At 40.9% G+C, this 26253-nt stretch overlaps 1 protein-coding gene across 1 annotated transcript in view; it reads right to left on the bottom strand.

The window, feature by feature from the left end:
- Positions 1–3151: 3151 nt before the first annotated feature.
- Positions 3152–26253, bottom strand: part of FBXL3 (F-box and leucine rich repeat protein 3) — a 34726-nt gene continuing 11624 nt past the window's right edge. The window contains exons 2-5 of the mRNA XM_073614276.1: positions 15398–15764; positions 11959–12081; positions 6219–6390; positions 3152–3889 (exon numbers count right to left, since the gene is read on the bottom strand). Coding sequence (XP_073470377.1) covers positions 3246–3889; positions 6219–6390; positions 11959–12081; positions 15398–15763 — 1305 coding nt within the window. The 5' untranslated portion in view covers position 15764 and the 3' untranslated portion in view covers positions 3152–3245. The remainder of the gene's footprint in view (positions 3890–6218; positions 6391–11958; positions 12082–15397; positions 15765–26253) is intronic.

Here is a 26253-nt window from a genome sequence, read left to right on the forward strand (position 1 = left end):
AGAACAACTGCCAGAATAGTAGACACAGCAAGAATCAGATGGGAGGCGGACCTAGGCCAAATAGATGATACTGATTGGGAAAATATCCTGGAAAATGTACGGAAAACCTCACCTAAATTATCTGAATGCCTGACTCAACTATACATAGTTCATAAATCCTACCTTACGCCCGTCAGAATAGCCAAATTTTCCCCAAACCAAAATCTAAATTGCCCAAGATGTCTGGGCACTCCATGTTCCTTTTTCCATTTGATCTGGTCATGCCCAGTGATAACTGACTACTGAACACAGATTATAAAATTCCTCCATGACCATATGGGTTCACCACTACAACTAGACCCCAGGCCGTGCTTACTGGGTTTGCTCCCAGACACCACGTCCAGGCCTATGGCTACACTCCTTAGTGAAACACTGTTTAGTGCTAGAAAATTAATCGTCAAAAATTGGATGAGAACCACTTCTCTTACTGTCCAGGACTGGCTGAGGGAAGTAAACGTGACCCTGCCATATAAAAAAGTACTCTATATACACAGGGGATGCCCAAAAAAGTACCATAAGATATGGGGCACATGGCTAGCCAATACCAATACCTGTGCTACATGATTGTTAGTAGATAGCTGTAAGATTGGGAAGGCTAATGTATTTACTGTTATAAGATCGTGTCTCGGGGAGATGTCTAGATTAATATAAAGAGCACAATGTAAATGCCTAATCTAGATACAATGTCCTAGTTATGTATATATCTACACCTTCCCAGGTCTATAAAGATAACGTCGGAAATGTATGCTTGAATATATATATATTGTCCATTACCTTTTCTGCTGATGGTATGACAAGTATTTTATTTGTATGATGTTTTTTGACAACAATAAACTTTTTTTTTTTTTTTTTTTTTTTTTAAACAAAAAACATAAGTGTTATCTAATGACAGTGTCACTTTAACCACTTCCCGCCCGCCCTCTATAGTGGATTGACGTCCGGGAAGTGGTTCCGTTATCCTGACTGGGCATCATATGACGTCCAGCAGGATAACATGCTGCCGGTGGCGATCATGATAACATGCTGCATCGCGGCGATTGGTGGAGCAGTGTGTCAGCCTGACACACCGCTCCACCGATCTTGGTAAAGAGCCTCCGGCGGAGGCTCTTTACCACGTGATCAGCCGTGTCCAATCACGGCTGATCACGCTGTCAATGGGCAGAGCCGTTGATCGGCTTTTTCCTCACTCGCGTCTGACAGACGCGAGTAGAGGAGAGCCGATCGGCGGTTCTCCTGACAGGGGGGGTCAGCGCAGCTCCCCCTCAGATCACCACACTGGACCACCAGGGATCACCACTAGGACCACCAGGGAAAGGGCAACATGTGGATGGCCAGGTATTTACCCCATGGCCATCCACATGTGCCCAATCTGTGCCAATCAGTGCCCATCGGTGCCACCTATGAGTGCCCATCAGTGCCGCATACCAGTGCCCATCAGTGCCGCCTATCAGTGCCCATCAGTGCCACCTCATCGGTGCCGCCGTATCAGTGCCCGTCAGTGCAGCCATATCAGTGCCCGTCATTGAAGGAGAAAACGTACTTATTTACAAAAAATTTTAACAGAAACAAAGAAAAACTTTTTTTTTTTTTCCGAAATTTTCTGTCTTTTATTTGTTGCACAAAAAATAAAAACCGCAGAGGTGATCAAATACCACCAAAAGAAAGCTCTATTTGTGGGAACAAAATGATAAAAAATTTGTTTGGGTACAGTGTAGCATGACCGCGCAATTGTCATTCAAATTGCAACAGCGCTGAAAGCTGAAAATTGGCCTGGGCGGGAAGGTGTCTAAGTGCCTGGTATTGAAGTGGTTAAGTAGCCCCCTACCACACCCTTTGAGACAGTCATGCTCACAATGTTTGTCTCAAGATTGTGCCTTAATACGAGTACCATCTGCCAAACTTTGCCTGTCTTATTTAGTTTATTCTTTCAGTCAGTCAGTAACTGCTAATTTGAGATTGCAAAATCAACTTTCATCAATTTATATGGACTTGAATTAAAATATATTGACAAAAGATGCCAGTGTGGGAATAGTATTGTATTGCATCAGGTAAAAGCAATGTGAAAAGAGTAGGAAGTGAAAGACAATGAGAGTCACACCTATATATACACTGCAAAATTCAGTTATGCCCTGTACACACGATCGGACATTGATCGGACATTCCGACAACAAAATCCATGGATTTTTTCCGATGGATGTTGGCTCGAACTTATTTTGCATACACATGGTCGCACAAAGTTGTCGGAAAATCAGATCATTCTGAACGCGGTGAAGTAAAACACGTACGTCGGGATTATAAACTGGGCAGTAGCCAATAGCTTTCGGCTAATTTATTCTGAGCATGCGTGGCACTTTGCGAGTCGAAATTGTCCACACACGGTCTGAATTTACGCGATTGGATTTTGTTGTCGGAAAATTTTAGAGCCTGCTCTCAAACTTTGTGTGTCGGAAAGTCTGATGGAAAAAGTCCGATGGAGCCCACACACGGTCGGAATTTCTGACAACAAGCTCCAATCGCACATATTCCGTCAGAAAGTCCGACCGTGTGTACAGGGCATTAGACTTATATGAAATGTCTGATTTAGAGAGAAATATTCTTTTACACTCACAACTTTTTTCTAAAGTTCTTACACATTTAAACCTACTATTTCTTATGTAAGCGAAATGAAAAGTGTGTACACAGTGTTCTGAAACATAAGAGAGATTTTCATTCCACCAGGGATTATGAAATTGAGAACTGTGAGACAAGAAAGAAGGGCCTATTTATTAAGTACATACAAATGACAGATGCATCATGTAAGTACAAAAGATGCCCTTTGCCTTTGGAAAAATACACCTACAGAAAAGATGTCTACAAATTAAGTGTATACATTTTTCAACACTTTGTTTTGCACGAAGCTGAATACTTAAAGCAAAATCATTGAAAATGACACTGAGCAAAGTACAGGTCTCTGGCCCAGCCTTCACACAAGTATATTTTAAGTCAATCTACAGAATTTACAGAAAAAACAAAAGCTGCGCGATGATCCCTAGATATACCAAATTAATTAGTGTGAACTGAATACATTAATTCCTACACAATTAATTTAAATAAAGCAAAAACGAAGAAGGAAAACTGGTAGAAGCGTTTATTAGCTTGCCATGCAATATATTGAAGATTTAAGGTGCTCTTCCACAAACCCACTGAAAATTAAATGTGTTCACATCCTACCAAGTAGGCATCATATCTGGAAACCAGACTCTGCCAAGATGCTTGGATACTTCCCAATGAATTTGCTCCAGATTATACTTCTGGTCAGGGATTAATACTTCCTCCATGATGGAAAGTTGAGACAAACGGCCACCACACATCTTAACAAACTCTACAAAAGCAGAGCAAGAAACTTCACATTCTCCAAGTCCAATGGCCGTCAGGCTCTTGCATCGCTCTGCAATGCGGATCAGTTCTTCATCAAGTGGACGAAGTCCATTGGCACACACAACAAGCTCCACTAATCGGGGACATGTCATGCCAACACGGCCAAGCACTTCCTTGCTTACCGATCTTCCAAAGTACAGATGTGTAACTGGTGTTTCGTAACGGAAAAAAGGATCAAACTCTTCTTCATAAAGGAAAAAGTACATGACTAAGTTCACCTTTGGAGAGTGCTTTATTAAAGCATCCCAGCTGCTTTTCTGAATGGTATGAAAGTGCGTTTGTGCTGGGTTTTCACTGACAACATCAATACGCAAGTGCTCCAGACGAACATGCTTTTCTGAAGACAGTGCCAGGAGGAGCTCATCACTCAGCAAATAATAGTTCAAGGCCAACTCTCGCAATCCATGACACTGGTCAGCTACGCACAAGATTCCTGTAATCAGATTTAAAATGTTTTAGCCGATTTGTATAGGTTATTACAGGTATAAAAAATATAGCAGAAGGCCATAAATTCTACAAAAATGGTACTTGGTTCCCTCTTTCATATCGAAGGCAATTCCCTACTATATCACAACACCTTTCAGAGGCTACCTCTCTCTAAGCACCTTTTGACATATCTGGTCAGAATGCCCAGCAGTATCAACATTTTGGACCTGCATATAGCAGTTACAATGAGTTTTTTTTTTTTTTTAGTATTCTCTCATACCAATTACCGATACCTACTGCAACTGTTTTGTTTACACTTCAGCTGTCAGCAATGGTACAAAGCACTGAAAAGTTATTTACAAATGAAGTAAAACATTTTTAATTTTATTTCTTATTTTGTGCTTTTTTCAATGTGAAAACGTGCAAATATATGTTAAAGGTGTCAAAATAATAACGAACAAAGCTAACAAAAAAAAGTTTTAATTATCAATAAAATAGAAGTTGGAAAAAAAATCAGCAGGAAATTAATAATTAAATGGAAGAGAATAAGGAGTTAATTAAGGATGATTGTCTTAAACTAGGGGTTAATAAGAAGAACATTTAATATAAAAAAACAAAAAAAAAAAAAAACTTGAAAGGTTGCTTTAAATTTACTTCATCTGCGGATCGAAGTTTACCCCTGTTTTAGATGATAAACAGAAAGATTAAAAAAAACAAACAATGTTTCATTTTATCTTTCTGTTTCAGTGGCTAAGCAATGTTGTTGATAAACATTGGCCAGCATTTTTTTTTGACAGCTCCAATTCCTGGGACTTCGTTTCGTTTGACCCTGCTCTTTAACAACCGATAATTGCTGCCTTTTTTATTTTCTTTTAAAATTCAGCTTGCAGTGGGGAAATCCTGCTGACAGCTGAAAGAACCGAATCTGAAAGTATCGGTTTCAGGTTATTGGAGCATTTGCATGAGTACCGATACTCCTGAAAATGCTTAGTATCGGTGCAACCCTAGTTATAACATAAGGCATTGGGTAGTCGACGCCAGAAGAATTTATTAGAATTCCTTCTTTTCAAGACATCTGATTGCTGCTAGTAACGCCTACCTTTACAGCAGCAAAGAGGACAATTACTAAAGTGTGGAAGACACCATCATTCATTGAAAAATATCAGAATATGGTCTCTTGAACTATGTTCTTCGAAAAGCTTATCGCATTACAAGAGGACAAACTATAGCCTATCACAAGTTATTCATGTAGGACAAGTGCATCGTTCTATCCCATGGATCTCCTTACATATGAACCCAGCAGTCTGGCCTACTGCACCCATCCCAACTCTGCCCTGCGCTCCCTTCTCATGTGACCCTTGTATTGTTCCCCTTCCTCCTTTTATTTGTCCCCTTCAAACCTGCTAGATAGTCTCCCTAACCCAATGTTATACTCACTCTTCTTCTCTGATAAATATTTCCATTGGAGTGGAGTGGGGATAACGTAGGAACTTGTGCATTTCCATGCATGTATTATCTAGGGGTTTACACTTTTTATGTCACATTTGCTCGCCGATGGCCACAATTATGTGGGTGCCCTTTGGGTTTTGTTACTACTGTATTTTGTAAAAGTTGAAAGACTGCATTCTATGCAACATAATAATTTCCCACCAAGGAAACGTGCCCGATATAATGATCATCTGTTGATATTGACAGTTTTCATATTTTTCTGTATTGTTCTTACACAAAAATGCTTTTAAGTTAAAATGTATTGAAATAAAGCTATAGACTCATTTCATTAATGAATGTTAAAAATTCAGAAAGTAATTCATAAAAATGTTTATATTATATATATATATATATATATATATATATATATATATATATATATATATATATATATATATATATATATATATATATATATATATATATATACACACACACACATTATAAAAAATTGTGGAGTCCTGTACAAATGTATGGAATTGTTGGTGTACAGCAGCACTCACCCTAGGACAGAAAGTCCCTTACCAGCAAGATCGACAGGTAAATGAAAAAAAGAGCTTGCATGGAAAAGCAATCCCCTAAAACTCCTTTTTCCGGAGTTTACAAACACTTTCAATCATTGTAAAGCATACCTCCATGTTTACTGTGCCTTTAAAGAGTTTGTATGGGCCAAGCTGGCCCAAATTAACTACTTCCTTCACGAACAGATGTGCCTGCTGGGCATGCTGTATGTAGCATCAGCTTCCTACTACTTAAAGTGCTATATGGGAAGTCCAAACAAACTAAAGTTAAATGAAACATGGAGATTAGCTATAAACTAAAATCACATATGTTGTCCACATACATACCTGCAGGAGAAACATGTGGGCAACTGCTCATTTTCAGAAGTTTCAATGTGTCGCTGTTATTTGCCACTAGCACTTTCAGAGATGGATCGTCAACTGGAGTGTCATCAATTTTAAGTGAGGAGAGGGATTTTGAATTAACAAACACAACAGTAAGTGCAGATATGAAGTGTGACTATGAAGGAGAAAGAAAACAAGAGAGTGTGTTACTGCTGTAAAATGGAAATGCCTATAACCATACAAGTACGAGGCAGAAGGTCCAACTGACAAGACCTCACATCTATATAAACCCCCCCATACAGGAAAGGTATAGTACTTAAAGCAGTAATCAACCCAAATGTATTATATTGCAGTTTGCCAATTATTAGATGTGGTGGCTACATTATTTTTTTCCTCAACAAACACCTGGGGATCCAATCAGTAAGTTTGTTATTTTATAACTACAACTATCAGACAAAGCTGTCCAGCAAAAATAACAGGTTGAGACAAACCATTCAACAATGCCAGGGGTGCTTACTTACAATGGTCAGCTTTTATTCATTTATGCAAAAAATAGCTGCGCTATATAAATTGAAGAGTAAATGTATATAAAACAATTCAATCACATCTAAATAAAATTAATATTATACACGCACTGTAATGTGACCACCAGTGACAAATGTGGAAAATTAAATAATGAAAAACATGGGTAAATAAATGAAGTCAGTCCACTCCAAAGGGTTAAAGGAAAAAGGTTCACTAGCAGAACAATCCTCCAAGTGCTGGTTTAACAAACGTCCAGACGATATAAATCGTACAACAACTGAAGCAGATAGGCACTCATCCCCATAAAAGGATATATAAAAAAGGCCAACAAATGAGCAGCACCTCGCCAAGTCCATGTAGATGGAGATCTGATCTCCATCTACATGGACTTGGCGAGGTGCTGCTCATTTGTTGGCCTTTTTTATATATCCTTTTATGGGGATGAGTGCCTATCTACTTCATAGAAGATACCCTGTAGGGAGAACCTAAGGAGCCATTCAGATTCAAAGACCCGAGGCTGCGGTAGAAAGCCACAGGCATGCATGATCTCCTTTAAAAAGAGATCTTAGGAGCTGGTAAGCGGCAGTATTGTCATTGGTGGAGGCACCCTTCTGTCATCACGTTCTTCTGGGTGTTGTAGTTGCACGATTTATATCGTCTGGACGTTTGTTAAACCAGCACTTGGAGGATTGTTCTGCTAGTGAACCTTTTTCCTTTAACCCTTTGGAGTGGACTGACTTCATTTATTTACCCATGTTTTTCGTTATTTAATTTTCCACATTTGTCACTGGTGGTCACGTTACAGTGCGTGTATAATATTAATTTTATTTAGATGTGATTGAATTGTTTTATATACATTTACTCTTCAATTTATATAGCGCAGCTATTTCTTTGCTTGAACTATTTAGTGTGTGTGTCTCACATTTTAGTTGCAGCTTTATGTACTTGATACTTTACACATTGTATACTCCCGTATACATGTTTCTTTTCAATCTTATTTTATTTCGAGAAAAAAGTTTAACATAAGAAGAAAGTGTTTTACATTAGAACATTACATATAGTATTCACAGAACAATTAATTTAAACTTTACCATAGATGAACCTATATAAACAATTTGGCATAAAGTCTTAGGTGTAACAGCGAAATCTCGTATTGTACATAAAAGCCTTTAGACATACGAGAAGAGTAACAGACATGTGGGATCCAACATATGTTTACCCTTATGTTTTGCGTGTTGACATTATCAGAAGGCTCTACCAAATCAGACTGATATGCTGTCGTGATCTTTTATTTACTAATATTAGGTATTTAAGTCGTTGAACTTTTTTAGGTATATGACCTTTATTCAACTGTTTGCTTGTTTGGTTCAGTATATGCAGAAGAGTTGGCAGAGAAAAAGAAGAGAGTGTTGGTGGGAACAGAAATAAGGGATAGTAAAGAAGGTGGGAGAGAGAGAGACACCCCGGCATGGCTAGCCGGTGGATAAGGATGGGTCATCCCTGACCCATACTGAAAAGTCATCGGAGTATCGAAACATTGACCACGAGGTCCAGGTGATCCGTATACATGTTTTATGGGGATAACGCAGTAATTTTACCTGTTTTAGTTTTATTCATTTATGAAATACCTTTAAAACATTTTCTTTTCTTTTGAGACAAAATGTTAAATAGTTTTAGGCTTCATGTACAATGGCCTACATTTAGGTGGTGCAATTTTCCCATTTTGTGCGTTTTCCCACGGCTGGGAAAAAAACCTCCAGGAGAGGGAGGTTAAAGCTCAGCTAAAACACGGCAGCTCCTAAACTCTACTAAAAGCCCATGTGTACATGGACACATGGACTTTTATGGAGTTGAGTTTAGGAGCTTTGGCAAAAAAACGCCAAAAAGTCCTAAACTCAAGTTTTGGAGCTGCCAGTGTAGGCTAGTGTACATGAAACCTTAGTTTAGTTTTAGATAAAGCAGAGAGGGATTAGAACCCGTTATGTTTTATTGCAGTCTGTGTCCCGTTAAGGAAATTCACTCTCCATTTGTCCTGTTTACTGTTAAAAGTGAAAGTAAAAGAAAAATCACTAAATTTTGGGTTGACATCAGAACACTAATGCCGCGTACACGATCACACATTCCGACAACAAAATCCATGTTTTTTTTCCCCAAAGGATGTTGGCTCAAACTTGTCTTGCATACAAACGGTCACACAAATGTTGTCGGAAATTCAGATCGGCAAGATGTACAACACGTACGATGAGCCGAGAAAAATGAAGTTCAATAGCTAGTGCGGCTCTTCTGCTTGATTCCGAGCATGCGTGGAATTTTGTGTGTCGGAAATGTGTACACACGATCGGAATTTACAACAACGGATTTTGTTTGGCAAATTTTGTTTGTCGGAAATTCCAACAGAAAATGTCCGATGGAGCCTACACGTGGTCGGAATTTCTGACAACACGCTCACATCGAACATTTGTTGTCGGAAATTCCAACTGTGTGTACGCGGCATTAGAGGGGAAATCTTCCAATGGGGACACTAGTTCTGTTGACACCTCGGGATTCATTCACTTTGGAGGGATTTCCTCTCATTTCCTGTTTTGGCTATGGGACAGGAAATGAAGAGAAATTTCTCCAATGGGACAGATAGCAAAAAAAAAAAACCCCACAAAAAAAAAGCGGGGGTGTTATATATAACCCCCCCCCCCCCCCCCCTTTATGTTTTTTCAGAATAAAATAAAGTTTTGTCTTAGCCACACTTTAATGTCACATTTCAGTGTCCACCTGTGCATTATTCTATAGTCACTACAGTCGAGGATGTTATTATTACCCTCTAAGAGAACTACCATACAGCTGACAACCAATGAAATTAGTATATACACAGTATGTCAAAAGTCTAAACAATATACAGAAAGGAGTGTTAAAGCATATCTGAACCCAAAAACAAAAATGTAAGATATTGCAGTTTACCAGTCCTTATATATGTTGGCTGCATTAGTTTTGTTCTTCATTTCTTTTTTTTTCTTTTTATCTGGTAATCCTGAAAAATGAAGCACCATGTCTATGGCGGAAGCAGCATTGTGCCCGATTTCACTAAAAACATATCCTCCTCTCCATCTATATTACATACAGTTCAGAGCATAGGAAGTGATGAGACATTTCTTTTCTGGCAGAACCAAAAAACAATTTTGTACTTGCTAAAAATGTTAATAGCAAAAAACACCCCCCCCCCCGAACAAACAAATGCAGCCACCACATCCAGGCACTGGTAAGCTGCAATATATATTAACTGGTTCCCGACCGGCTCACGCAGATATACTATGGCAGAATGGCTCTCCTGGGAGAAACGCCTGTACGGGTACGTCCTTCCCCTTTTCGGCCATCAGAGGGCGTGCACGCCCGCTGCACGTGGCAGGTGGCGATTGCATGCATGAGCGACAGCACGGGGATTTGTGTGTGTAAACACACAAACCCCTGTGCTGTCAGAGGAGAGGAGACATGTCGTTTGTTCCTAATAAGTAGGAACAGCGATATGTCTCCTCTCTTACTCAGTCCTCTTGATCGCCCCCTAGTGTTAAACCCCTTCCCTGCAAGTGACATTTACACAGTAATCAGGGCATTTTTATAGCACTGATCGCTGTATAACTGTCAATGGTCCCAAAAATATGTCAAAAGTGTCCGATCTGTCCGTCGCAATGCCTCGCTAAAAATCGCAGATCACTGCCATTACTAGTAAAACAAATAAATAAATAAATAAATAAATAAATAAATAATGAAAATGCCATAAATCTTTCCCATAGTTTGTAGACGCTATAACTTTTGCACAAACCAATCAATATACGCTTATTGCGATTTTTTTAAACAAAAATATGTAGAAGAATACATATTGGCCTAAACTGATGAAGAAATGTGTTTTAAAAAAAAAAATTGGGAGATATTTATTATAGCAAAAAGTAAAAAATCGTTTTTTTTTTCAAAATTGTCGCTCTTCTTTTGTTTATAGCCCAAAAAATAAAAACCGTAGAGGTGATCAAATACCACCAAAAGAAAGCTCTATTTGTGGGAAAAAAGGACGCAAATTTCGTTTGGGTACAGCATTGCATGACGGCGTAATTGTAAGTTAAAGCAATGCAGTGCCAAATTGTAAAAAGTGCTCTGGTCAGGAAGGGGGTAAAATCTTCCGGGGCTGAAGTGGTTAAAGCGGAGTTCCACCCAAAAGTGGAACTTCCGCTCATCCGATAACACCCCCCCCCCCCTCCGGTGCCACAATTGGCACCTTTCAGGGAGGAGGGGGGTGCAGATACCCGTCTAATACAGGTATTTGTACCCACTTCCGGGAATAGACTCCTGCGGGAGTCACGCCCCTTCCCGCACATTTCCCCCCCCCCCATCGCTGTCTCCTGGGAAACACACAGGTAAGTGTCCATTTATTAAAAGTCAGCAGCTGCAGTATTTGTAGCTGCTGGCTTTTAATATTTTTTTTTAGGTGGACTCCCACTTTAAAGTAGAACTTTAGTAAGAAAATGAAAGTCCTGCTAGTTCACTTCAGGGTTGCCCTTTTTGCAGGTATGGTTATGTAAAACATTTAAAATAAGTGCCTATATTGTTTAAAATCCAGTAATTCACCGTCTCGCCCTGCTGTGCACATGCTCAGTTGCTCCCAATTTTAGGCATTTTTAGGCACGGCTGAGTTTGTAGAGGCCAATCTGCTTACAGCCGTAAAGCAGAATTAAACCCTCCTCTTCCTATCCTTTACAGCCAATGAAGCTGCTTCTGCTTGATCTGCAACTGCCATGGTGCTGCACATGTGATCAGTTATGACATCAGCCATTTGATGGTTTGACAGTTTGGTTGAGGACACAATCAAATCAAACTCTTTTTTGAAACTGGTAAATCGATGGGTTTAGTTCCACTTTATGATTCACAGCTGGGGCTTTGGGCTTCAGCAAAATAGCAGCCTCCAGCAAGAAGAAACAGAAGCATGCCGAAGGCAATTTACAGCAGCACACTATTTTGGTAGCATAATTATTAATGTGGAATGTACAGTATGTTCCTTGCTAAAGAACATTATTTTAACTAGGTTGTTATGGGTAAAGTTCTGCTTTAAACGTTTGTTCTTGGGTTTAGATATTACTTTAGGGATCTCTTCCTGTAAAGAAAGTGATGATTGCACCCATGTAAGGTTTAGCAGAAGGAAATGAAATCACCTGTTTTCAAAACAAACACCAGCATTTACCTTTGGTAGATCCATAAAGCTTGGTCTTGCAGTTGAAATAAGTCCAAGAGTTTTTAGGGAGCAATTTACCAGTTGTGAAAGAATATCACATGCAGCTTCTGCGGATTCCTTGCTACTATCCACCTGAGATACAGACAAAGTATGATGCAGGATAGTGTTTTACAGTAAAATGCAAAGATTAAATGAACAACTAGGCTCATCTTTCAGTTTAAATTTAATATTTTTCCCAAAAAACTGCACTCAAGCATTTAACCGGCTATACATTATACAATTTTCTTATTAAATTCCCTTTATATTTATCTTCAACTATGTAGTGCAAGGGCCTGCCTGACTGCTTACAAATTGAAAATGTTTATATTCGACCTCATATTATGTATATATATTTTTTTGATAGCGCTAAAGGGACATTTATAAAAAAAATTTGTATAATTGTATAATGTATAGCCAGCCTTAAACTCTGCAAATAATCAGCTTGTAAACAAAGTTCTGGCTTCAAGTAGCCACTGCACTACTACACTAAACGTAACAAGACCTGAGACTCTTCTGCTAGTTTTTTTTTTTTTTTTTTTACTGTGCATCAGCCCAGAATAAGTCCTCACTAAACGGAAAGAACCTTAAAGGACAGGACCTACCTCATCTTTCACCAACTCTGGGATGCAGATCTATATAGTAGCAAATTACACTCTATTGCCAAAAGTATTGGGGCGCCTGCCTTTACACGCACATGAACTTTAATGGCATCCCAGTCTTAGTCTGTAGGATTTAATATTGAGTTGGCCCTCCCTTTGCAGCTATAACAGCTTCAACTATTCTGGGAAGGTTGTCCACAAGGTTTAGAAGTATGTCTATGGGAATGTTTGACCATTCTTCCAGAAGCGCATTTGTGAGGTCAGGCACCGATGTTGGATGGGAAGGCCTGGCTCACAGTCTCTGCTTTAAATCATTCCAAAGGTGTTCTGTCGGGTTGATGTCGGGACTCTGTGCACGCCAGTCAAGTTCCTCCACCCCAAATTCGCTCATCCATGTCTTTATAGACCTTGCTTTGTGCACTGGTCCAAATCATCCCAAAGGTGTTCTATCAAGTTAAGGTCAGGACCAGTGTTAATTTCGTCAACGAAAAAGTTTTCGTCAAAGATTTCGTCAGTGGCATTTTTACAGTGACGAAAACTAAACTAAAAGTACAGTCCACTGACGAAAACTAAAAAAAAAATCAAATCTGTTTTCGTTCCTTAACAAAAACGGGACGAAAATGACGAGGGAGGGACGCTTACCCTCATGAACTACCATATTTATCGGAGTATAACACAGTGCGTGCGTGTATTATGCCAATATTTGTTTTTTTTGTTTTTTCACAAGAGAGCCAATATTTGTATTTACCAACAGAGGGGTGGGGATTGGGTGGTCCGCCCCGGGTGCCACACACTGGGGGGGTGTCAGGCCAGCTGCCCCGCCTCTCCTGGCCCTGAGACAGCACTGCCAATATAGTCTAACGTTAGGAAAAAAATCACTGCCAGCCCCTTCTCCTACACTGCTCCTCCTGTGTCACTCATTGTAAAACTAAATTTCTAAATACGGAAATTGCTCCTTTCCTGTCGGCCGTTCTCCTCCTGCTCTTCCGAGTGTTGCTTTAGATTAGAGGAGGAGAGCCGTCACATAGCCATCCATGAAACATCAGAGGAGAACAGTCATGTGGCTGGGTCAGTGAAAGAACGGAACTATTGAGGTATTTAGAGACTTTGATTTACAATGAGAGTGACACAGGAGGAGCAGTGTATATTAGAAAGGGCTGGCAATGGCAGTTCTTTATTCTTAACTTTAGAGTACGCTGGCAGTGCTGTCCCAGGAGACTGGGGGTCTCCTGGGAGTGCAGGGGGGCTGTGTACTGTGCAGAGGTTGGGGGCTGTGTACTGTGCACATTCAATTTTAGTTGACTAAAATGAATTTATTCGACTAAAATGTACTGGAGATTTTAGTCGACTAAAATGGGACTAAAACTAAAATGGCATTTTAGTCAGAGACTATGACTAAAACACTTTGCAGAAGATTAAATTGGACTAAAACTGAAATGCCATTTTAGTCCTAAGACTAAATCAAAATTTGCTGCCAAAATTAACACTGGTCAGGACTCTGTGTAGTCCACTCAAGTTCCCCCACCCCAAACTCACTCATCCATGTTTTTATGGACCTTGCTTTGTGCACTGGTGCACAGTCATGTTGGAAGAGGAAGGGGCCATCCCCAAACTGTTCCCACAAAGTTGGGAGCATGAAATTGTCCAAAATGTCTTGGTATGTTGACGTCTTAAGAGTTCCTACGAACTTAGGCTGGGATGCCATTAAAGGTCATGTAAAGGCAGGCGTCCCAATAATTTTGGTAATATAGTGTATATCTGCACCTCCCAAAGTTGCTGTATGAGAGACCCCCTCAGCCTTACACACTGCACACAGGCTATCTGCAAATTGAGCAAGTGCCAATCCCTGTAATCCTGGAATGTTTACAGCTCTGACCTCTGAGCTGGCTATGGTTGGAGAGTCCATCTGCCCTGGTAATAAAAAGGAATACTTGTGGACCACCTAAGAGTACAACATCTCATATGAGTGTACCTGCTTGGTTTACATGTGGATTCCACTCCAGAGCCTGATTTGCGATGTACATTAACCTCATCCCCTCCCTGTATATAACCTGTATACTTATGTATCCAGTGCACCATTACCGAGCTCTGTTTTATTCCCCTCAATACGAGCATGTTTCTTAACCCCCCCCCCCCCAAAAAAAAAAAAAAAGAAAGAGATAAAGCATGAGATCACCCTGGGGTGTCTACTTTCCAAAAATGGGTTATTAAGATAACAGGTGGATGTGTGTTGCACACAATGCTGATATTCCCAGGTCACTTTCCCATGTGCATGTGCAATTTAACCCTCTATATCTGAATTTCTCTACAGAGCTCACAAGTGTATCCCAAAGATGTGCAATGTGCATGTGGAGGGGGCGCTTCAACCAAACACTCTTGAATGACTGGCGTCAATATGGTGGTGAAATCCATTGCACACACAGTATTGTTTGGTCTGTACCACTACCATTGCACAAGCGCCTGACCCTACCACGTTTCTGACATCACAATATGTCACCAAATCCTGTGCATGTGCAGTAGTGCAAATGCATATTGATGGCAGCCTTTCGTGAGTGAAAGCAACTCTCACGCTCCCACTTTAATGCGCACAATAAACTCCCACTCACACTACAGTGCTGCACTCTTGTCACGTGTACTCACCTACCTCTGCTTTGACCATTCTTCCCTGCGCCCCCCTCCTCCCCACTACTCTGTGACCTCTTCCCACATCCAAATGTTAACCCTTTTGTTGGTTTCTAAATAAACACATAAAATGCAAAGCATACTCCAGCAGTTAAATTTCTTAAAATGACAATCTTTTAGTAACATACCTTAAAGCTGACATACTGCAGGTGATTTGAATGTCTTTTTATAATCTGTTTTATCAGATCAGGATGTGTTGCCTTTAGGTAAGAAGTAGCTGGTTGATTAAGTTCAAATTCAAAACAACGCCACAGGTCAGGCATGTGAAAAACATGGTTCCAGTTCCTGCACACTTGTGAAGCATGTGCGCGGTCCAAAAGCGGCAAATACTGAAAAATCTGTAGTATTATATCTGGGAGTAGATTTGCCCAGTCATGTGACTTTGACATCTTTGTTGTTTTATCTCCTGAACTTTTGGGTCTCTTTGACAATTCCCCCAGTTCTCCTACTGATAAACCAATGCTGGTATCACTGGCCATTCTTCCTCTTTTCATCCTATATATAAAGAGAATATACACATCAGACATCTAGAATCATAAGAAAAAAATTGTAATATGATCAATAAACAAATGGAGTTAGAAAATACGTATTATGGCATTTGTTGGTATTGTTCTTCATGGTGTTAACTTGTGGATGATAGTAAGGTTCAGCTACCAGTCCAATGTTAAAGTAGAACTATGGGCAAAACTTTGTCTGTTTTGGATAGAGTAAGGAAGGGTTATTACTCCCCTGTAAGGTTTATTTTTTCCATCTTTGTCCCTTTGGAGAGATTTTCCTTCACTTCCTGTCCCATCGCCAAACAAGACGTGAGGGGAAATCCGTGCAAATTAAGGGAATTCTTTGGGGACCCCTAGGTCACCAGAACTAGTGTCCCCATTGGACGATTTCCCCTCTATTATTTTTCTGAGGACAACCCAAGATTTGGCATTTTCTGTTACTTTCACTTTCAGTGATAATGGTAAACAGGACAAATAGAGAGGGTGAATCTCCTTAAAGCGGAGGTCTGCCGAAAAAAAAAAATATTAAAAGCCAGCAGCTACAAATACTGCAGCTGCTGACTTTTAATATATGGACACTTACCTGTCCAGGGAGCCCGCGATGTCGGCAGCCGAAGCCAATCTGTCTGTCGGCTCTCGGCTGCTGCCGCCGCCAACCTCGGTAAGGGAATCAGAAATTGAAGCCGTGCGGCTTCACTTCCTGGTTCCCTACTGCGCATGCGCGAGTCGTGCTGCGCATCCTCACTGGTCCCTGCTGTCTTCTGTCTCCCAGAAAACGGGGGAGGACAGAGTAGACAACGGAAGTGGCGTTGGTCACCACGAATGCAGCAGTGATCTATGCCAGGAAGTGGGAGCAAATACCTGTATTAGACAGGTATCTGCTCCCTCCTCCCCCCCGAAAGGTGCCAAATGTGACACCGGAGGGGGGGAGGATTTCAAAAAGTGGAAGTTGCATTTTTGGGTGGAACTCCACTTTATTGGAAGCACAGACAGCAATAAAAACAGGTGTTCTAATACCGCTCTACTTTCTACAAAGCTAATAAAAAAGGTTTGCCTCTATTTATACTTTAATTTCAACACAGAGCTGCAAATCTTGTCATCAGTACTGTCAAGGTGGACAATACTGTAATGTGATAACACACTGGCTTTTGTCCACTTTAGGACTGGAAGGGACCCGTTCCTATATCTTTGTTTTAACCAGAAAAGTAACATCATTTGTTACTTTGCAGTTGCATCATTTTCTCAGATACTAGTTACAGAACAGTTTATGGGGTATGGCAGGGCACCCACATACTCGTTAGGAAGTCCAAAGGTTCAAAGGCAAAATTAGAGCGTGGTGTCTCTTTACTCTAAATTCTTTGCATTAAAAGGTAAAGAGTGCCTACTTACTAGGGGTGTTGAAAATAATCGGTGCATCAATGCATCGCGATGCAGCCTTGAATGATTCTGCCTCGATAAAGAGAACAGCTAAATCGCAAATGCGTGACCGACATCATCCTGGCGGACCCTGCCTCTCCTAACCTCATCCCGGCACGCCATCTCTCCTCCTGTGTCTGCCTCGCCACCACTCGCCAGCCATCTTCCGCACCCTGTTAATCTCCTCCCATATCTACCTCATCAGCCACCTTCCACGCTCTGTCTCGGTCTCCTCCCGTGTCTGCCTTGCTTGCCACTCGCCATCCACCTTCCACACCCTGTCACTCTGTCTTCTCCCATGTCTGCCTCACCAGCCACCTTCCGCGATCCTCGCCAGCCACACCTAGGGAAGCAGGTAAAGAAAAACGACTGCACTTTTCTTACAACCGGAGCAGATTCAGCCTGTGACCTGACCACTGTGTCTGACACATAAGCATTAGGCACCATTCCTCCCAGTGACCACGGACACGTACGCAGTCGCACCATTCCACCAAGTGACCACTGACACTTGGGCATGGGCACCATTTCACCCAGTGACCACTGTGGCACTGACACTATTCTTCCCAGTGACCACCGGCACATGGGCCCTGTTATATCCCGTCACGCAGTCACTTTACGGAAAACGTTATACCTGCACTCTACCACAAAATCAAAGTTTAGGTAATTGTGTCAATGAGCCAAGCCAATCAAGTCGCAATAACGAGTGATTCATGGACTTCAGTCACGATAGAGTCTTATGCTGGATGGACTTGTGTCTTTTTCCAACCTGACTAACCATGTAACTATAGTAACAGCACATTATTTTAGTAAGGACTGGCAGATCTTGTCCCATGTGCTGCAAACAAGAGCCTTTATGAGTCTCACACGGGTGCTCATCTGAGGGAACTACTGTCTCATGTCGTGAAAGAATGGCTGCTGTCCGATAAATCTGTAATGCTTGTGACTAACAATGCATTAAACATGATAGTTGCAGCTCAAGTCAGGAAATTCCCTCATGTAAAATGCTTCGCCCATACACTAAATCTTGCAACAAATATCAACATTCTTTCAGTGCAGCACTACAGGAGAGCCACTGTCTGAAATAGAAACAGAAATGGCCTGAAGAATCATAAGCTGATAACTGATGTGCCAACAAGGTGGAACAGCATATATGACATGGTCAAAAGGTTCTTAGAACAACAACCTGCAATCTGTGCCACCATGCTGTCTCCAGAAGTCAGAAAAGGAGAGTCAGATCTCTGCACTCTCAACAAAACAGATGTGTCCAATGCCGAGGAAGCTGTGAGTGCATTAAAGCCAATTAAGGATGCAACCACGCTGATGTCAGAAGAGCGCAATCCAACAGTGTGTCTCATTGCCCCTCTAAATGCACAACTCCTCCAGAACATGACATACACCATAGGAGACACATCCATGATCCATGAGATCAAGAATGCCCATAAAAGCAGATCTCCTAAAGAGGTACAGCAGTGAACCAGAGAAGATCCTTCATACAGCCTCTGCCCTGAATCCTCGCTTTAAGGTACTGTCTTTTCACAGAGGAGGAGAGAGTGTAGGTATACAGAGGAGTGACCGAGGAGGCTGCATCCTTGAAGGTAATTTGAATTTCATCGGGTTTCGTAAAACAGCTAATAGCTAGCTATATTGAGCCCTGGTTCACACTGATGCAGTGCGGGAACAGCAGCGATTCCTGTGCAGTTCCCAAACCGCATCAGAATCGCAGGCAGTTCACACGTACGTAGTGCAAACTGTGGAATTGGATGGCATGGGTCTGAACACCCATGCGATCAGATTCCAGTGCGGGAAAAAAAAGTGTCCTGCACGTTTTTGGTGCGGATCCAGTGCGAACTTAGCCATACATAATGTATGGCTCAATTCTCACCTCACTGAATTCGCATGTAATTTGTACAGGAATCCGGTACGATTCCTGTACAAATGACATGCGATGCGGCCAGAGTGGATATAAATCAATGATTTAACAAATCGGATTTTTTTGATTTTTATCAAATTTGTTTTAATAAAATGCTTTTGGAGTAAAAATATATCCAAAAGATAGTTTTCTATTTAAGATATATTCATAATTTAGTTTATTCAGCATGAAATAGAGCTTATATAGCATGAGGCTGTATATTCTGCATATTTCATTTTTGGTAAACTGATTCAATGAATCCAAACTCTGCAAGCTGGGATAACATGCATTGATGCATTCACACAATGTCACAGTAACCACGAGATCAAACAAAGTTCAGGAATATTCCTTTATCCCATTGTTTTGCAAATCTATGTACACTACAAACTGTATGATTGAATCGGTTCTAATATCGCCATTTTACTAACCTTATAGCTTATTATTCGAAATAGGAATATTTCGAATAATAAGCTGCATGTTTGCATTTTGCTTGCAAATATTAAAGATTCTAACTACTAGCAAAAATAAGTCCTTACATTTAAAGAGCACCTGTCATTTCAGATCCAGCGGACATCCACTCACCTGCTGTCGCCACGTCCCTCACCTTGTTGTGTCACTGCCACATCACCAACCATCCCATTAAAGTGAATAGGACTGTCGGTGAGTCAACAACCGGTCAGAGGAGGAGCCGCTGCGGGACAGAGATGACCGTTGCTCTTTAAAAATTATGATTTAAAATCGAGTAGATTTAAATCTAGCTTTTTTACTAGTGATTTCAATTGCAATTTAAATCGACTTGATTTAAATCAAATCCACCCTGGATGAGGCAGACCGCATCATTTTTAACTCGGGCTAAAAGCTTATATAAGACAGTTATAAACAATCATCATCCTATGCTAATAGATGTGAGCTGTTGCATTGACTGAGCACACCATCTGCTAGGTTTATGCCATTTTCTACAGTACTCTTTTGTTCAAACACAGATTAAGTGTACTACAGTTATACCTTGTAGGAGGACAAAATGAGGATGAAGCTCCTAGAGGAAAGGAACTCTGGAGTCCGTTTATATCTGCCGGTCTATAGAGCAGAGCAGGCTCAGTTCGTGTCTGCTCTGCATAAATCTGAGCGGACACAGGCCCATCATCAGCCCACTTTGCTCAGATCAGCAGACAGATCCCCTGATAATCCAATCAGAGTCCACCCTGTGTGAAAGGGGCCTAAAGCAATACAGCTTTGAATAATCAAAGACATATTGCTGTGTACTGGGAGGGGGAGGCAGGGCTGAACCACTGGACATGATACACATGTCCTGGGTATAATGACCTTTTTTTTTGGCCCAAGTTTTGGAACTAGTTAAAGAAATCTTGTGTGCTTTCATTGATGCATGCAAAGCTCTGTAGCTTTCTCCTTGCCCATGTGACACTAGACATCATCTGGGGGGAAAAAATAGGGATCTTTGGTAGATCTTGTGAGATCTCACAGTGTATACAGGAGCCTTCCCTGGAAGGCACTGATGACATAGCCTTCCCAGGGGGCAGCTTGAGGCTCTAGCTATATTAACAGTGCCTATAAGGGTCAGGAAGTAAAATGGACTAAAATATAAGTAACGCCTCATGCCATTATATCACCTTGCAGAGTTGCAACACTGACTCGTACTTTTTGGGAGTAAAGATACACTCTAAAACAAGAGATATTTTCTCCCTTTTCCTGCTGGGAGGGCAAACATGGAAGTCCTCCCATTTCAGTGCGTATACACCTTGCACCTACAGGCATCAACCAGGTATCGTTTTCTTCAGCCGGCCATTCCCTGCACCGTAAGAACAATCACAGCGGCAGTTCAGCCACTTGATCGTTCTTACAGGCGGCGGGAGGGGATGCCCCCCCCGCCACTGCTTCTTTCGGTTTGCCCGTGTGATCCGCGAGCCAGAGAAGGAATCCACTGGCGCCAGAAGTTGACCATAGAGATTTCCGGGTCCCCGGTCATCTCTATGACTCTCGGCAGCCCGAGCACAACGTTATGACGTCACACCCGGCCTGGCAGTTGTAAATAATGCCATGTACTCGGCTGGAAAGCCGAGATCGTCCTAGTTTTTTTTATATCTCATGCTTTCCAGCCTGGAGGAGAGATGTGGGGTCTTATTGACCCCACATCTCTCCATAAAGAGTACCTGTCACACACTATTCCTATTACAAGGGATGATTACATTCCGTGTAATAGGAATAAAAGTGATCAAAAACATTTTTTTTAAAGGAAAAGTGTAAAAATCAAAATTAAAATAAACAATAAACATTTTTTTTTTTTAAATTAAAAAGACCAATAATTCTATACCAAGGCCTCCTCTGTAACTCTAAACAGGTAACCTGTAAAATTTTTTTAAAGAGTTGCCTATGGAGATTTTTGAGTACCAAAGTTTGGCACCATTCCACGTGCGTGCGCAACCATGTAACATAAAAAGTTCCAATGATGGCCATTTTATTTCCTGGGGTCTCTGCTAAAAAAAAACATATATAATGTTTGGGGGTTCTGCGTAATTTTCTACCAAAAAAAATTATGATTTTTACATGTAGGAGCAAAGTGCCAGAATTGGCCCGGATGGGAAGTGGTTAAATTATACCTTATCTGAGCATGCCCCGGTCAATGGTTTTTTAGTCCCCTCATGACTCCCCCTTTGCCTTGTGCCTAATATATCCCATCCAACACCAAGCCCCCCCCCTCTTTTCAATCCTGTCCCCCCTTTTCCTTTAGTGGCATCTCCTCCACCACCATCCTTCCTTCTACTCTACTTACTCCACCCCTGATGAACGTCATTTACTCAGATGAATACTGTCACCATTAGAACCAGTGATTAGTGATTAATAGAGTACTGCTAGTCCTCATCAGTACTGGAGTTCTTCTGCCTACATTGATACCTGCTTGTGCTTATATTCCTTTGAGCCTATGTTTCAGTATGATTCAGTATGAGTCTGGATGTACCACTGACTTGTTTAATTTTTAATAAAGATCTTTAAGCAAAAAAAAAAAATATATATTATAAAGATATTAGCCCTACACTACAAAAGATTTGAATCACTCACTAGCACAACATTAAAGTTAACCTGTGGCAAAGCAAAACTATAAGAAATAAAACATGCAGTAGCTGACAGCATAAGCTTGTTTGCCCATGCCTTTACTGGAAATATATCCAAAAGCCAAGTGCTGCCCAACGCCCTTCTAAACATGTTCCCACGTTGGCTAGTCGCATAGCCATAAGTTTGTAGAATTCACCTCCGTAACATCTCTAAAATTCACCCCTTTTTAACAAATGAAACCACCAAGCTCCTCATTCACTCCCTTGTTATCTCTCGCCTTGTCTATTGCAACTCCCTTCTCATTGGCCTGCCTCTCCATAGGCTATCCCCTCTTCAGTCTATCATGAATGCTGCTGCCGGACTTATCCACCTTACCAACCTTCTCCTCCAATCCCTACACTGGATCCCAATCACCCAGCAAATTAAATTTAAAATACTAACCACATCATACAAAGCCATTCACAACTCTGCCCCGAGCTACATCACCAAACTTGTCTCCAAATATCACCCAAATCGTCCTCTCCTCTCTTCTCAAGACCTCCTACTCTCAAGTTCTCTCATCTCCTCCTTACATGCTCGTCTCCAGGATTTCTCCAGAGCCTCTCCCATCCTCTGGAACTCGTTACCTCCACCTGTCCGGCTATCCCCTACTCTTGCTACCTTCAGGCGATCCCTGAAAACTCATCTCTTCAGGAAAGCCTATCTTGTCTCTAATCTTTTACCACTTCTATCAGCTCATTCCCCACAGTTATAACCTTTTGTACCACCTGCCCCACCCTATTAGATTGTAAGCACTTCTGAGCAGGGCCCTCTTAATCCTCCTGTATTTTATTGTATTATAACGGCATTGTCTCCCTTTTATATTGTAAAGCGCTGCGTAAACTGTTGGCGCTATATAAATCCTGTACAATAATAATAATAATCACACCCACACATGTCAAAAGTCTGCACCTGAAGATTTGCACAGGGGTTATGGGTAAGGGAGGAAGCTAATACAGTGCAGAAGGACACTGAGGCTCTACATGAACAGATCATTTAAGTAAATTAGTTTATAGTGTCATGTTATTGCTACGTAGGTTAGTAGATCATGTTTCACTTTGTCGCTGTTTTAGATCTTGAAGCTAACTTAAAAATTATATTTTCTCATTAGCATACACAATTTTCTGCAAACACAAAAACTCTGAGTAAAAAAATTCAGACTGTAAAAAGTGTTGACACCACAAATAAGAAAATAGAGTTATTGTTGAATTTTGTTGCTCATTGGCAGAAAATGTGCCAGGCCAGGAGGCTTTAATGTATTATTTTTTTAACATTCTGCTGAAAGAAGAAACACGCACCGTTTGCGATATACAATCCATGATCCATTTCAAGTGAAACTGCAAAAACCAGAGAACTGGACCACACATCAACTGGGTTGGGAAAAGTAATGTAGAAGAGAGGAGACATATCAATCCAGGAGCCAATAGACAAGTTTTTGAACCTCATCCAAACTACCTCGGTCACTGGCCAAGCAAATTCTTCCATATTCTATTTCATAAAGGAACTTGGGCAAGCTCAACTTCTTATGACTAGGCTGAGGGTAAGGTCACATGTTCCTAGGAAGCAGTAAAGACCCTATTGGGGGATTGAACACAGTCCGACTCCACCCCTAAAAAAAAATTGGCTTTTAAAGAACAATGCTACCAAAATTAGACATTGTCACAGAACGTAGAATTACTTCTACTTCATGTTAAACTAATACAAAATATGGTGACAAAAATTTGAAATCTGAAAAACAATCTTTATTTAAATTACATTTAGCTGCTCTTCTGAACATGCATAACATTTTACAAGACTTATTCGGCATGTGACACAAAAGGAAAATATCAGCGCCCAACAATTTATTTTACAATTAGGAAAGAAAGAAGCAATTTCCTATCTTGGTCCACACCCATGACTCTGTAATAAGTATCTTGGCATCTTTATTGAGTATCTGTATTTAATTAGTAAACAAATACACGGAGGGAGGAGAGCTCTTGAGTTTTCCCGCAGTGATTACCCCTGTTTTGTTACAGTGATTTGTCACTAAGAAAAACATATTGATTTTCTATGATATAGCAAGAGAAACTCTTATGCTCAGCAACTGAAATTCATCGGTTTCAGCTCGCTAGCAACAATTGCGCTTAAAGTAGAACTATAGGCAAAAGTTTTTATTGTGAATAGAGCAGTGATGACAAACCTTGGCACCACAGATGTTTTTTGGAACTACATTTCCCATGATGCTCAACTACACTGCAGAGTGCATGAGCATCATGGGAAATGTAGTTCCAAAACAGGTGGGTTGCCAAGGTTCACCATCACCGTAATGGAGGGATATAACTCTTGATTCTAATCCCTTCCCCCTCCCAAGTTTTGCCTTTAGTTACACTTTAAACCTCAACTTTTGTCCAAAAATTACATTTGAATTGTACAATTTTCCCTTTCTCATCAGTGCTTTCTGCCAACACATACTGCGATCTAATCTCTAAAACTTCCTTGCTCTGAAAACCTATTTCTTGTCTTTAAGACCGGCCATTTTGCACACTTGGTATCCTTTTGGGGACAGGTTTCCCCTCCACCCTGTGCAGTCCTTATGTCTCTGAAGCTGTTGAGAGAGGACCCTTACACTGGAAGCGTTGCCTCTACCTACAGGAAATGTCCATATCATGCCACACTGACATGGACACCCAAAGGAGGACAGAAAGGGAGAAAGGACTCAGGACCTGGAACACCACATTACTGTGGCCGTAGGCAAGCAAAAATTGCCTTTAGACTTTTTGTTTTAATGCCAGCATTCAAATGAGGTGGGAGGGTGATCTTGTTTAGCTCAGGAGTTATTTTGTTGCCAGCATCAGATTGAGAAGCTTATTCAGAATTCATTGATGGGTACATCTGACCTGCAGTTGACCTCCTTTGTATTTGATCTTCTTCAAGCTGGTTCTTCGTTCCTATAGACATGTAAGGAAAGCAAAACCCATCTGAACTGAAAAAAAGCCAGTCGACACAGACCTTTATGGGTGTTTCAGCAATATGCAGCTCTGCATTTAAAATATTTCTGCTGAAGGGATCAAGTCAGTATTTTAAAACATCAGGTAGTTGTAATGTAGGGAAGATACTAAAATAATCTGCTTTGAATTCAATTCCCACAAAGGTCACCACCACCATCAAGTTTGCACATTTTTATAGCATGTGTGTGAGTTCAACATAGCCTTTAATATTTTGCATTGAGACTGTGATAGAAGATCCTTTTGAAAAAAGGTCTAAAGCTCATTATAAAATTTACAATCCAACCAGTCTCACCCTAACTCACAGATCCCTACATGCATACAAGTGACATGGATACAGGAATCTCCCCTCCGTACTATTGTATTCTGACAACAGGGACTTGGACCCCCCCCCCCCCATTCAGAATACACAGATCGGCACTGTAGCAATTGGCTGCGTGCGCAGATTGAATAATGGTTTTCCAGCAGGACCATTCAACAGAAGCTGGTCTAATGACTGGCTTCTGTTGAACACAGAGTACACCTGGACTGAAATTCAGCAGGATTCTGCTGAACTGGGCAAATTTCAATACATGTGTAGTGTACTTGGCTTAGAGTTCCTCCAGAGTTTGCTAAAGGTTGCCTGAGCCAGGCTGGCTGACCTCCCATATGATGGTGCCTGTATAGTTAGGGGGCAACATTACCTGACAGTCTGCTGCATTAAACCAATGATCTTTTCAACTGTCTGTAACATGGACATTCTTCCCAAAAAACCCCAATGTAAAAGGACATTCTTTTCACACAGATTCCCTATGAACTCTTTTTTTGCAGGATTTCTACGATCTGAAAATTATGTAAAAGGTCTCCACTGTAGTAAAAATATTTGAGAAAGGCTGGTATAATATTTATACGATCTACTTGGGGACATAGTTAAAGTGGTTGTTAATAAGGTTGCGCCGATACCACTTTTCTGACACCGAGTACCGATACTTTTTTTTTTTAAGTACTCGCCAATACCGATACCTATCACCTAGGGATAGTAGGTAAAGAGGTGGTTTGGGGGGAGTTGGGTGAGGCTGGGGTGAAGATGT

Source organism: Aquarana catesbeiana, linkage group LG02 (assembly GCF_042186555.1).
Source record: "Aquarana catesbeiana isolate 2022-GZ linkage group LG02, ASM4218655v1, whole genome shotgun sequence".
NCBI classification, from domain to species: domain Eukaryota; kingdom Metazoa; phylum Chordata; class Amphibia; order Anura; family Ranidae; genus Aquarana; species Aquarana catesbeiana.